Source organism: Rhinichthys klamathensis, unplaced genomic scaffold, assembly GCF_029890125.1.
Source record: "Rhinichthys klamathensis goyatoka isolate OS25496 unplaced genomic scaffold, OSU_Roscu_1.1 h1tg000036l_1, whole genome shotgun sequence".
NCBI classification, from domain to species: Eukaryota; Metazoa; Chordata; class Actinopteri; order Cypriniformes; family Leuciscidae; genus Rhinichthys; species Rhinichthys klamathensis.
This window is the reverse complement of record NW_026606584.1, coordinates 8582711-8594611: the sequence shown is the minus strand read 5'-3', so window position 1 is coordinate 8594611 and position 11901 is coordinate 8582711. Positions and strand designations below refer to the sequence as shown.

Sequence of the window (11901 nt, the reverse complement as noted above, 5' to 3'; positions counted from 1 at the left end):
CTGTTTTGGTCTTGTGTCTGAATGTTAAAGGTTATAATGATGTGGATGCCAATGTGCAAATCTGTGCATAAAATGAAGGATGTTGTTTCTTGCCATTAGATATAAGTGCTGACATAATGCAGTGCTGACCATATGCCTTAGTTATTTTCCTGTTTTGTATAATTTGCATTCTACCAAAGTGTTTTTAATTTGTAAAACGGCATAAATAAAATGCATTTTCTTGTCCCTTGCGTTGAGTTGAGTTAATGTTTTGTAATTCTCAAGGGAGAGTTGTCACCCAGGTGGCAGTATTGTGCAGTAAATGCAACACAGAGTCTGTGCAATGTTTAAGGATAATTTGCTGACCTCAAATGCATACACACACCGGAAAGTCTGAAATGTTGCTGGCATTAAAAAAATGCAATTGCAAACAAGATGGCAATTTCAGAATTTAGATTTTTGCTGAGAGGGCAGTATGATGAGGACGACATTATTCGAATAAGTCTGGGTCTTATCTGTTTAAACACTGAAAATTAATCGTCAAATGGACAAAAAATCACATGCTAGTACATAATTTAAATAATCCCATGAATAGTGTAACATTATGCCTTCAGAATAATTTGTATGTGGGTGTTGTCTCCCATCATATCTCATGTTTCAGTCACATGATCAGCGGTGATGGATATGGCTATTGATAGCTGGATCATGGCATGGGAGAGGGAACATACTATAGCTTCAGCCACTTTCAAAGGCATTACCTCTGCCTTGCATATGGTTATTTGGTACAAATTATCATACATTTTCTGGTAAAAACAAACTCTTCTATTTTCTCTACAATTCTCCAAATTAGGCCAAGTTCTTTATGCATCAGCAGAGGGCAGCTTTAACACAATAGCTACAACTATAAGGAGACTAATATTGTTACAGCTTTCAGTTTTTATGTCTTCTAACTATGACTAAAGTGAACAGTGCATGCCTTTATTTAGAACACATCTTGTATAATTACCATCCTGAAACACAACACCATGAAAAGATCGGCAGGCGGCTAAGTACTTGCACCCTAAAATAGAGAGTACAACACTATTTTTCCAACAAGATGGGGATGTTTAACTCTTGCCTGATGCCTTATCACCACTTAGTATGCAGGATTCCATGGACCAAGGCTGCGTCCGAAATCGGATACTCTCTTGAGTAGGTACTTATTTTGAATAAGTACTTCACGACCACTAAAAAAGTATGTTCTATATTATATGAATGTAATCCGGACATACTACATTCTTCATGTTGCCCTTATCACGTGACCTACCAGCGTCTGTTGCGTCGCTTCACTGACATTCACAAATCCTCTCCCGTGGCCTCATGGGATGGTAAAGTGTCCATTGTATGCACAATTCAGAATCGCCCTGGCAGAAGTCATCCGGGTATTTCGAACATACTACTTTTGTTTTGTCACATACTGTTTTTCACCTACTTTATAGTAGGGCAGTATGTGATTTCGGATGCAGCCCAAATGTAGTAAGATCTCTAAGGGCCTTCAACCAGGGGGTCGCGACCCCTAAGGGGACCACTTCGGTACTGCTGGTAGTGAATCAATTATTATTATTAATATTATTAACTATTACTATTTCTATAGTTTTTAAGTGCAAAATAGAGCATGTTGCAATAGAAATGAGTAAGTTCGCCAATCTGTTGTCTGTGGAAAATTTTTGCAGGTCTGTGATTCGCGTTGCATTAAGGAGTGAGAAAGTTCTGCAGCGGACCTCAAGCCTTTATAAACTTGACAAGCTGATGACCCTGGACAGTGTGATCTTGAAAATTTACCCTGAAGAGAAGATGGCTCTCCGTTCAACCATGAAAAGGCAAGGTGCAGCAGCTAGTGGAGCTGTGAAGCAAAAGGACACTTGCAAAGTTGTGATTAGAGGAAAACTGATTTGCAAAATAAATAGCCTATTTACATAAAATACATTAATGCAAAATAAATAGGTATATATTCAAAATCTCTAAACATAACTTAAATCTTAATTGCTGTTCCACAGTCTATCTTTTTTCACAGACAGGTCTTAGACTGAGCCAGGACTAGGCCTTAGTTAAATTAGGACATTAAAGTAGCTTAAAAAACATTACTGGTGTGCATCTTGAGACAAAACAATGGCACTGACATATTTTAAGATATGTTAGTGCAAGTTGCTTTCAGTTACAACAGCTCAAACATGCATTTCAGTCTGGGACTAGCTTAAGCCTTGTCTGTGAAACTGGGCATTAAATTGTCATTTAAAGACGAGTCATCAAAGCTAAAGCCAAGTCAGTCTTTCACAGTATATTCTTCTGAAAAGGCAAGAGCTTGAGTGCCAAGAAATGTCCTCATACCCAGAATCTGCCTGCAGCACAAATTGGAATGTGGGATTCACCTTGTCACCCTCTGTTTCGATCAAACTCTGAGACTTAGATCTGTGATGTTTTCTGATATCTGTCTTTTGTCTCCATCTGTGTGTACGCAGGTGCTTAGTCAAACAAAACATCCACAACCACCTGCACTTTAACGCTTAATATGACCCACATCAAAGCTTCATGTGGAACTTAAATACAACCCCTCAGCAGGACCTGGCTGCAGTGGGTTGGGGGAGGCAAAGTCTCTTTAATCTTATTTGCAACTATATGGTACGTTTGTAAAACATAAAGGATTTCATTTACATAAACAACACAGAATGCATGCAAAGGCATGTATTTACCTGCATAAGGTGAGTTTTTCCCCCTATTATTCTGGTGTCTGGTAATAACAAGGCTTTCTATTCACTTCATGTTTAATTTGTTTAAAATAATATAATTGTATATTTTAAATATTATCTGTTCTATGCATCTAAGGTGACAAACTCAAAAAGTATACAGAGTTTAAATTAGCTGATATACCATAAACATTATGTTCAGCCACCTTTATTTTAGAACTATGCTTAATCTGTAACATAATCTCCGATGATATTTTTAATAATAATAAAATGTAAAAGTTTGGAATCTGCCACAAAAAATATCCCATAGAATCTTATGTCCCATTTACATAATAGGCTATAATTCACAGAATTGATAATTTTTCTGATGATTTAGACCCAATTTTGTAACACTATTCGTGGAAAGTGACTTCAACCTTTCAAGTGTAACAAACTGGGTTTGGTTGCTTAGTAACTTCAGAAAACCGGTCAGGTGTTTCGCGCGTAAATCCTCCCGTAAACTTTAGCTCCGCCCCCACACACTTCCTCTATTTGACAGCACATATGTGTTTATTACAGACATTTCTCATTTATATCGCACGCATGGACATAGTACAAGCTTTGGCGTTTTTTAAAATGACAGCTTTGGTTTGAGGTATGTATCAGCCTGTGAATGTGTGTTTGTGTGGGGTTTAAATGTGACGGATATGCAGTGTGGAGAACTGGTGCAGACTGGTTGATTCTGCTGCTGTGCGCGCGGCACTGAATGTACCATAATAATGAGATGAGCGGGGACCCTTACGTGTTCATTAAGCCCTCTCGGGTAAATGATTAGTAACTTGTCCTTTTGTACCGATACTTTTTCCGCTTTGACACAACAGTATCATCAGAGACCTCCAATGGTTTCCTGCCTGAGCGGTGTTAATCTGGACAGAACCACGAAGACGTGACAGGACACCGGATTGCGTTCACAGGGAATATTTCCAGCCCGTCCCTGTAAATCGCGTTGTGCTCGCAGTTTACGTGTCATTGGAAAATAAAGCCTTTGTCGTTTACATATCGTGACCCGGCATAGAAACACAATGGCGTGACGTCTCCCATGCGAACGGACAGTCCCCATTACTGCAAGGACAAGTGGATGAAATGTGTTTCAGATTCTCAGGAATTAAAGTGGTGATGGATGACGTTTGATGACGTTTATATGAGACAGTAAGTATAAACGTTATGTTAAGCATGCATTTCTGAAATATTACAATTAGTCGAGTATCTTGTCTTAAGGTTGTGTTAGTGGAGGTTGTCAGAGTAGTTCAGAGCACATAAAGCAATATGTTTTGGCCACTTTTGGATGAGACTGAACAAATTGTACAGTTGCACAAGCTAATATTACATTATATGGATTTCAGGTCTCTTATAAGAAGTTACCATGTGCAATCTCTACATAATACTCATTACATAATTTGTTTTATTATATTGTACACTTATTTTTGCCAATTGCCAAAAGGTTATCCAGCAGGACTACAGTTGTGCTTGACAGCAAATGTTGTCGAGTCAGTGTTAATTTTTTTTTTAAAAAGTGTGAATTTATCCTGTTTGGTTTAGATTTACTAGTTTCTTTTGCTGTCTTTTTGAGACATAGCCTATTTGTTGATATCAAATTGCCATATTTATGAGCAGAAGATATTCATTATTTTTGAATGAACTTGATTCTATTCTAGATTAATTGATTCTTACACTTGACTTGGCAGATGTGAACATATAGTCAAATTAAGTTTCAGCCTTTCATCCTTTTTTTTCTACACATATGCATACAAACTATGTTTGCTTCTATTTAATTGCCACATAAGCCTTTTTGGTGTGGGTCATATTTAGCGTTAAATACATACACTATTGCACAACACTTTATTTTAACTCACTGAACTACAGCAACCTGTACATATGTGTGTGTGTGTGTGTGTGTATATATATATATATATATATATATATATATATAGGCTATATATATATATATATATATAGGTCATAAATGGATACTCCAACACTGAAATGTGCAGGATAACATGAAAAGACATGATTGGTTTGTAGCATTGTCATTTAAAATTTCAGTTTGAGACACAGCAAATGAAAATAACAGCGGCAGCCATGACCTAGTTACGGGGTAAAAGCTCAGACGGAGGTTAAATAAGGCTAGCCATGATGGCAATTGTGTTTTTGGTGGATTAGGGTTGTGTTACCGAGGTGAGGTTAAAAACTGAGGCTTCTTATCACCATAGACTGGTAAAAAATTAGTGAAGGCCCACAATTAATTATGCATTTCTGATTTATTAGTCCAAATCTATTGGCTCATCCAAAATGATCCATACTGATTGGATAGTAATGAAGAGTAATGTTATATTTTCAAGGAATGTTCTGAAATAAGGAATTATTTAGACTATTTTCAAATAAGTAAATTAAATGTTATTTTTACTTTGTTTTAGAAAACAATTAATTCATTTTCAGATGAAAGCATTTGTTTACCTCAAATTGTCTTTAAAAATGAAGTGAGCAATTTCTGTCTCATCCTGAACTCAGAATAATGGTTAAGATTATCACAGCTGTTTTGTAGGTGCCACAGAGCCTTTAGCCTTAAGTTTTTGGGAAGTCAACTTATAAGTAATTTCTATTTAATTGTTGTGGTTAAGGTTAGAGTATGTAAAGTTCACTGGTGTGTTGTTGAGCATGTTGAATGATGAGAGTAGTTAAGGAAATTGACAATTGCTTGTTGGATCTGTACCAGTGATAAGGCTATATTACGTTTCCTGTCTGAATGCAAGTATAGTGACAATAGTCTGATATATAATCATAATAGTCTTATATATAATATATTACTGCATTTCTGATGTGGAACAGAAAAGACCTAATGTAGACTCTTCAAAAAAAATTTAAAATAAGCAAAAAACAACAAAAAAACAAGCCTTCTTAACTTCTCAGCTCATAGGGTTAGTGTGCGTAACCTTCCCAGCTGTAGATCTTGGGAACTGGTGTATAGCAACTTATTTTGGGTAAGCAGTGGGAAAAGCAATTCTCAGATGTTCTCTGAAGTCTTGTTGAGCCTTACTTTGCCAGTCTTTGAGCATTAAATTTATTAGGTGACTCGATATTTTTCACTGTCTCGCTGGTGGCTGTGGTCTCAATTTCTCCTTTATTTGATAGACTTATAAGGATTGACTCTACAGATGTTCACACTTGTAATTAAAATGACAAATCTGCCAAAATAGATCAACATATTGGAATATCCAGCCAGAATTTGGGTTTTTGATTTGAATGCACTGTACCTCTATGCTGTCATATAATATATGCATCAGTACATAATTATGTTGTGTCTCATGTCACAAATCATGTGTGTTTTTTTTTAACCCAAGGCAACACACGAAAGAAAGTAATAATTGTTGTTTACGGCAATCTGACTTGACTAAATAAGCTATTGTGTAATTGCACTAAATTAGAGACTAATTAGAGGAAAATACATGGTGAGGACTTTTGAATTTACAGCTAACTGAAGCTTGGATTGGATTGCACCCCAGAGCTCATCCTGTCCGATTTTAGGGAAAAATCGGGTCTATTGGAGACGTCAAATAGATTTTTAGGCGTGTCGAAAGATCACGACAGACACAGTACAATCCATATGGGATAATCTCATATAACAAGCAGCTGTATAAAATATGATACACCAGTGTTTTGCCAGTTTATCTCTTTTAATTATTTGTATCTGTATCCACTGTACGTCCGACTGACTGCACTGTATTCTTCCTTTTGATTCTAAACTGAACTCAAATGGCACTGGGAATTGGGTAAGAGAGAAACATAAACCACTTAATTGGGGAAATTGAAAGATGAAACAATGCTGATGACCTGGGTCTGTGGTGGACTAGTGAGTTTGATGTGTCAATTAAAGCAGCACTAAGTAGGAATTCCGTTTTTGTCAAACAGCGACCCCTAGAGTCGCTGTGGAGTACTTGTACTGTTGTGAATAGCACTCACGCAGAGATGGCTCGCACTCACGGCCGGATCCCCTCCCCCTGTACACCGGTACCTGTTCAGTAGGATGGACGATGTAACGAGTGGAAATAAGGTATGGCCCCTTTAAGAGCTGCGCGCGCCCAACACCACATGTATACGGCGCCGGGTTATTTCAGTTTGATGCTCATTTTATCAGAATTTTATCAGATCTGTTTTTTTGCCGTAAAGCAATTAGTTACCTCGCGAGACCTGATATCACACGATACTTCCTAACACGATACTTCCTAATGTATACGGCGCCGGGTTATTTCAGTTTGATGCTCATTTTATCAGAATTTTATCAGATCTGTTTTTTTGCCGTAAAGCAATTAGTTACCTCGCGAGACCTGATATCACACGATACTTCCTAACACTGAGGCCGGCGGCTCGCCGGCCCAAAGTTGCAAGGGTGGTTTTGCGGCTCACAGGCACCAGGGGGGTGCGAGAAGACCACCATTCAACACGAAATCAGTAATATAAACATTACAATGACTCCAAAGCTGTTCGGTTAAGGTAAAAAAGTTACTTAGTTCACCTTTAAACTCGAGGTTCTGTGGGGTGCGGATTGGATCGACTCGAACATACTTTTTTAGTGGTCGACTCAATTTTTTTTTTTTTGGGGTGCGGGACTGCGGACTGATGGGGCAGTGAATCAGCCCTAGAGCTCCTCCTGTCCGATTTTAGGGTAAAATCAGGTCCATCAGAGACGTCCAATGGAATTCTTAGGCGCGCTGAATAAACACCACAGATACCATGTAAGAGGAAAAAAAAACTATATGCAAAATAAGATACACTGTGTTTTGCCAGATGAGAAGTTTATTCTATGTATTCTATCTTTTTACTACTTTAATTAATTTTACTCTAATTAATTTTATAACTGTATCATTTATCTCTTTGAATTCCTTTTATAACTGTTTTAACTTACCTTGCTTTTATTTTGTGCTTATTTTCTATGCAAAGCAGCACTTTGAATTGCCATAGTGTGATATTTTAATTCCTTTCTATGTAAAGCATTTTGAATAACTTAATTTTCTTTGCTTTTATTTTGTGATTTATTTTTATTCCTTTCTATGTAAAGCACTTTGAATTGCAATAGTGTATGAAATGTGCTATATAAATAAACTTGCCTTGCCTTGCCTTTAAAGATGTTCATCTGTGACACACACTGAATTTGCATGTTAATTGACTGAACTGAAATACAAAATATAATGTATTTTAATCTTAAACAGTTTTCTTATCCTTCTTAAATTCTTACATCTTCCTTACAGTTGACATGTTGACATCAAAGCCTGTGTAAGGCTTGAACGAAAGATCTGTAGGACAGGCAAAGCACAAGAACAAAGTGCTTGTGACTTGAATAGTTGGTGTGATGAATGGAAGGAATGTGATTGTCTTGTGAAGCAAGTCTAGACTTTGTTTTATTAGTAGACCATAGAGGCTGTAAATTAAGTGCTTAAGGCCTCATGGTAGAAAAATTAAAAGTTTTAAGTAATACTACATGTAATCTGATAACACTGTTTCAATGAGAATAACTCAATCGTCCGGCAATGAATTCATCTCACTCAAAACATTGACATTTATAATTTATATAAATAACAGCTTGATTAGCCAAGTGAAAAAGTTAATTAATCATTATGACATTCAGTCAATTGTTTTTGACAGTGAGAAGGTCATTCGGTTTTGCCTATTGGATGTTTATGGTTATGTCTTAGCAATGTGAAAGTCGAGCTCCACTCATCAATATTACCCCTGCAAAATGCATGTATGCTAGAGCAGTCTTGCAACTTGATATTAAAGACAATATTGTCTTTGGCAAGACTCACCACTGCAGTACTATTGTCTTCATGCAGTACAGCATGGACCCACTAAGGCTGATAATCTAATAAGGATGTCTAATGCTGTGCTTTAGTGCCTCAGCACTGATCAAGCTCTGTGCTGAGGAAAGTGATACAGGGCAGAGACACTAGGGTGTCTCCCTAAGCGATGGGACCATTTGTTATCTTTAGTGGTGTATTAGGCCACTCCTTATATTTGTACATTGATTTAATGGAATTTGAGATTGAGACTTATGTTGTGTCAAGCCTGTATTTCACATAGAAATGAGCGTAACATTGAAACACTTGATTTGTTTATTCAAGTCATAGTAGCCTTAAAATGTTTTTGTTTTTTTACATTTACAAAATGTACTTTTTAAATGTTTAATATGTGTATACTCACATTCAAGGTATTCAAAGCCACATTCGAAGCCATAAGAAATCAGCATTAATACACAGAGTTTATAAAATGCTGATTTCATGTGTTTTTAACTAGATTTTTTAAAGATTTGTCATTCATGGAAAGGATTTGTCATTTTTAATGGACACTCTTATTTGTCATTGATAATACTATTTACTACATACTTGTTTTTATGTTTTCATGTAGGAATGTTTACCCTCACAGAAGTTGCCTCTCTAAATGACATCCAGCCAACTTATCGGATACTGAAACCATGGTGGGACGTCTTTATGGATTACCTGGGTGTGGTCATGCTTATGCTGGCCATATTTGCCGGGACCATGCAGTTAACCAAAGATCAGGTGGTTTGTCTTCCTGTTCTGGAATCGCTGGAGGACCGAACCCCTGTGCCCACGGAAAGGACACCAGAGAAAGCTCTTGGCTCAGGGACAGGAGGAGGCCATGTGACATTAGCAGCTGCACCTATCGCAAGCAAAGAACAAACCGACAGTGTTGTCCAACGCTTCCCACAGTCGTCTGCTGTCAGGCAACCTCAGCCTACGGGTTTACGAACAAATCTGGATTTTCAGCAGTATGTATTTGTTAATCAGATGTGCTACCATGTTGCACTCCCATGGTATTCAAAGTACTTTCCATATCTAGCTCTCATTCACACTATTGTTCTTATGGTAAGCAGTAACTTTTGGTTCAAGTATCCAAAGACCAGTTCCAAAATTGAGCATTTTGTGTCTATTTTGGGGAAGTGTTTTGAGTCCCCTTGGACAACCAAGGCATTGTCTGAGACAGCCTGTGAAGACTCAGAAGAGAATAAGCAGAGATTGACTGGAGCCTCCACATTACCAAAGCATTTTTCAACCAGCAGTGAAGAGGGAAGTCCAAATCAGTCCACACCCATGCTTGTAAAATCTAGCATTAAGTTTTCTACAGAGAAGCCAGTCATCGAAGTTCCAAGCATGACTATACTTGATAAGAAAGATGGAGAGCAAGCTAAAGCACTTTTTGAGAAAGTGAGGAAATTCCGCACACATGTCGAAGATAGTGACTTGATCTACAAACTTTATGTTGCTCAGACTATAATTAAAACTGTCAAATTCATTCTGATTCTGTGTTACACCATGACCTTTGTCACCTCCATTAAATTCGACCATGATTGTGAGCCAGAGATTAAGCATTTAACTGGATACTCCAAATTTAAGTGCACCCACAACATGGCTTTCATGTTGAAAAAGCTTCTCGTTAGCTACATTGTCCTCATTTTTGTTTATGGCTTGGTTTGCATTTACACTCTTTTTTGGCTGTTTAGACGGCCTCTTAAGGAGTATTCCTTTGAAAAAGTTCGAGAAGAAAGCAGTTTTAGTGATATCCCAGATGTGAAGAATGACTTTGCTTTCCTCCTCCACATGGTGGACCAGTATGACCAGTTGTACTCGAAACGTTTTGGTGTCTTTCTCTCAGAGGTAAGTGAGAACAAACTGCGGGAAATAAGCTTAAACCACGAGTGGACCTTTGAGAAACTACGGCAACACGTGACTCGTAATGCACAGGATAAGCTTGAGCTGCATCTTTTCATGCTCTCAGGTGTTCCTGATGTTGTCTTTGAGCTGACTGATTTAGAGGTCCTGAAATTAGAACTCATTCCAGAAGCACGTATCACAGCAAAAATTTCCCAGATGATCAATCTTCACGAGTTGCACTTTTACCACTGCCCCGCCAAAGTCGAACAGACTGCATTCAGTTTCCTCCGCGATCACCTCCGGTGCCTTCACGTCAAGTTTACGGATGTAGCAGAAATTCCCACTTGGGTTTACATGCTGAAGAACCTGAGAGAGCTCTACTTGGTGGGAAACTTGAACTCCGAGAATAACAAAATGATAGGATTAGATTCCCTCAGGGACTTGAGGCATCTAAAGATCCTACATCTGAAGAGCAACCTTACCAAGATCCCAACTAACATTACGGACTTATCACCCCACCTGATCAAACTTGTGGTTCACAACGATGGTACTAAACTATTGGTGTTAAATAGTTTGAAAAAGATGATGAATCTTGCTGAGCTGGAGCTGCACAATTGTGAGCTGGAGAGGATTCCGCATGCAATTTTTAGTTTGACCAACCTGCAGGAGTTGGACTTGAAATCGAACAATATCCGTACCATTGAAGAGGTCATCAGCTTCCAGCACCTCAAAAGGCTTAACTGCCTCAAACTGTGGCACAATAAAATAATTTCCATTCCACTGTCCATTAGTCACGTAAAAAACCTAGAGTTCCTCTATCTGTCACATAACAAACTTGAGACCTTGCCTACCACTCTATTCAATCTTCTCAAACTGAGATACCTGGATGTTAGTAACAACTCCATCGTAGTGATTCCTCCAGAGGTGGGGTTTCTCCAAAATCTACAGCACTTTGCCATCACTGGAAACAAGGTGGAAGTGGTGCCCAAGCAGCTGTTCAAATGCACAAAGTTGCGTACCCTATCCCTTGGACACAACTGCATCTCGTCGCTACCAGAGAAAATCGGACAGTTGCTGCAGCTGACTCATCTTGAGCTGAAGGGGAACTGCCTGGATCGCCTACCCGCACAGCTTGGCCAGTGCCGACTCTTGCGCCGAAATGGTCTCATTGTGGAGGACCACCTTTTTGATTCACTGCCCCTAGAGGTCAAAGAGAGCATAAGTCAGGAAATCACTGCTACTTTTGCTAATGGGGTGTGATTGTGAATCGGGAAGAAATGTTTAGACCTAAAGCCCAATCATGGTTTTCTAAGTGGAACGGAATTAGAGAGCCCAAGAGGCAATGTTTCAATACTTCTGTTTATTTTTTTAAGGCTGCTTCTTCTTTCTTTCTTTTTTTAATTGAAATAAATTTTATCCAGGACTGCTGGCATGAATGGATGTTCCAGGTGTAAAGAATGAGTCCAGTATCAAAGCTTTTGTTAACATTTATTATA

General features: G+C 38.2%; 1 protein-coding gene across 4 annotated transcripts; it reads left to right on the top strand.

Moving 5' to 3' along the window:
* Positions 1-3198: 3198 nt before the first annotated feature.
* On the top strand, positions 3199-11692 carry lrrc8db (leucine rich repeat containing 8 VRAC subunit Db). Of its 4 annotated transcripts, none has more exons than XM_056246247.1 (3): positions 3199-3336; positions 7985-8116; positions 9138-11692. In XM_056246247.1, the coding sequence occupies exon 3, from the start codon at positions 9140-9142 to the stop codon at positions 11663-11665; it is 2526 nt and encodes an 841-aa protein (XP_056102222.1). In that variant the 5' UTR covers positions 3199-3336; positions 7985-8116; positions 9138-9139; the 3' UTR covers positions 11666-11692. The 4 variants fall into 4 exon arrangements, with proteins under 4 accessions (XP_056102222.1, XP_056102219.1, XP_056102220.1 ...); XM_056246245.1 differs by lacking the exon at positions 3199-3336 and adding an exon at positions 3349-3890; XM_056246244.1 differs by lacking the exon at positions 7985-8116.
* Positions 11693-11901: the final 209 nt, after the last annotated feature.

Bases quoted from the DNA above. Each gene is read 5' to 3' on its own strand.
- lrrc8db (XM_056246244.1), top strand. From the start codon at position 9,140: ATGTTTACCCTCACAGAAGTTGCCTCTCTAAATGACATCCAGCCAACT.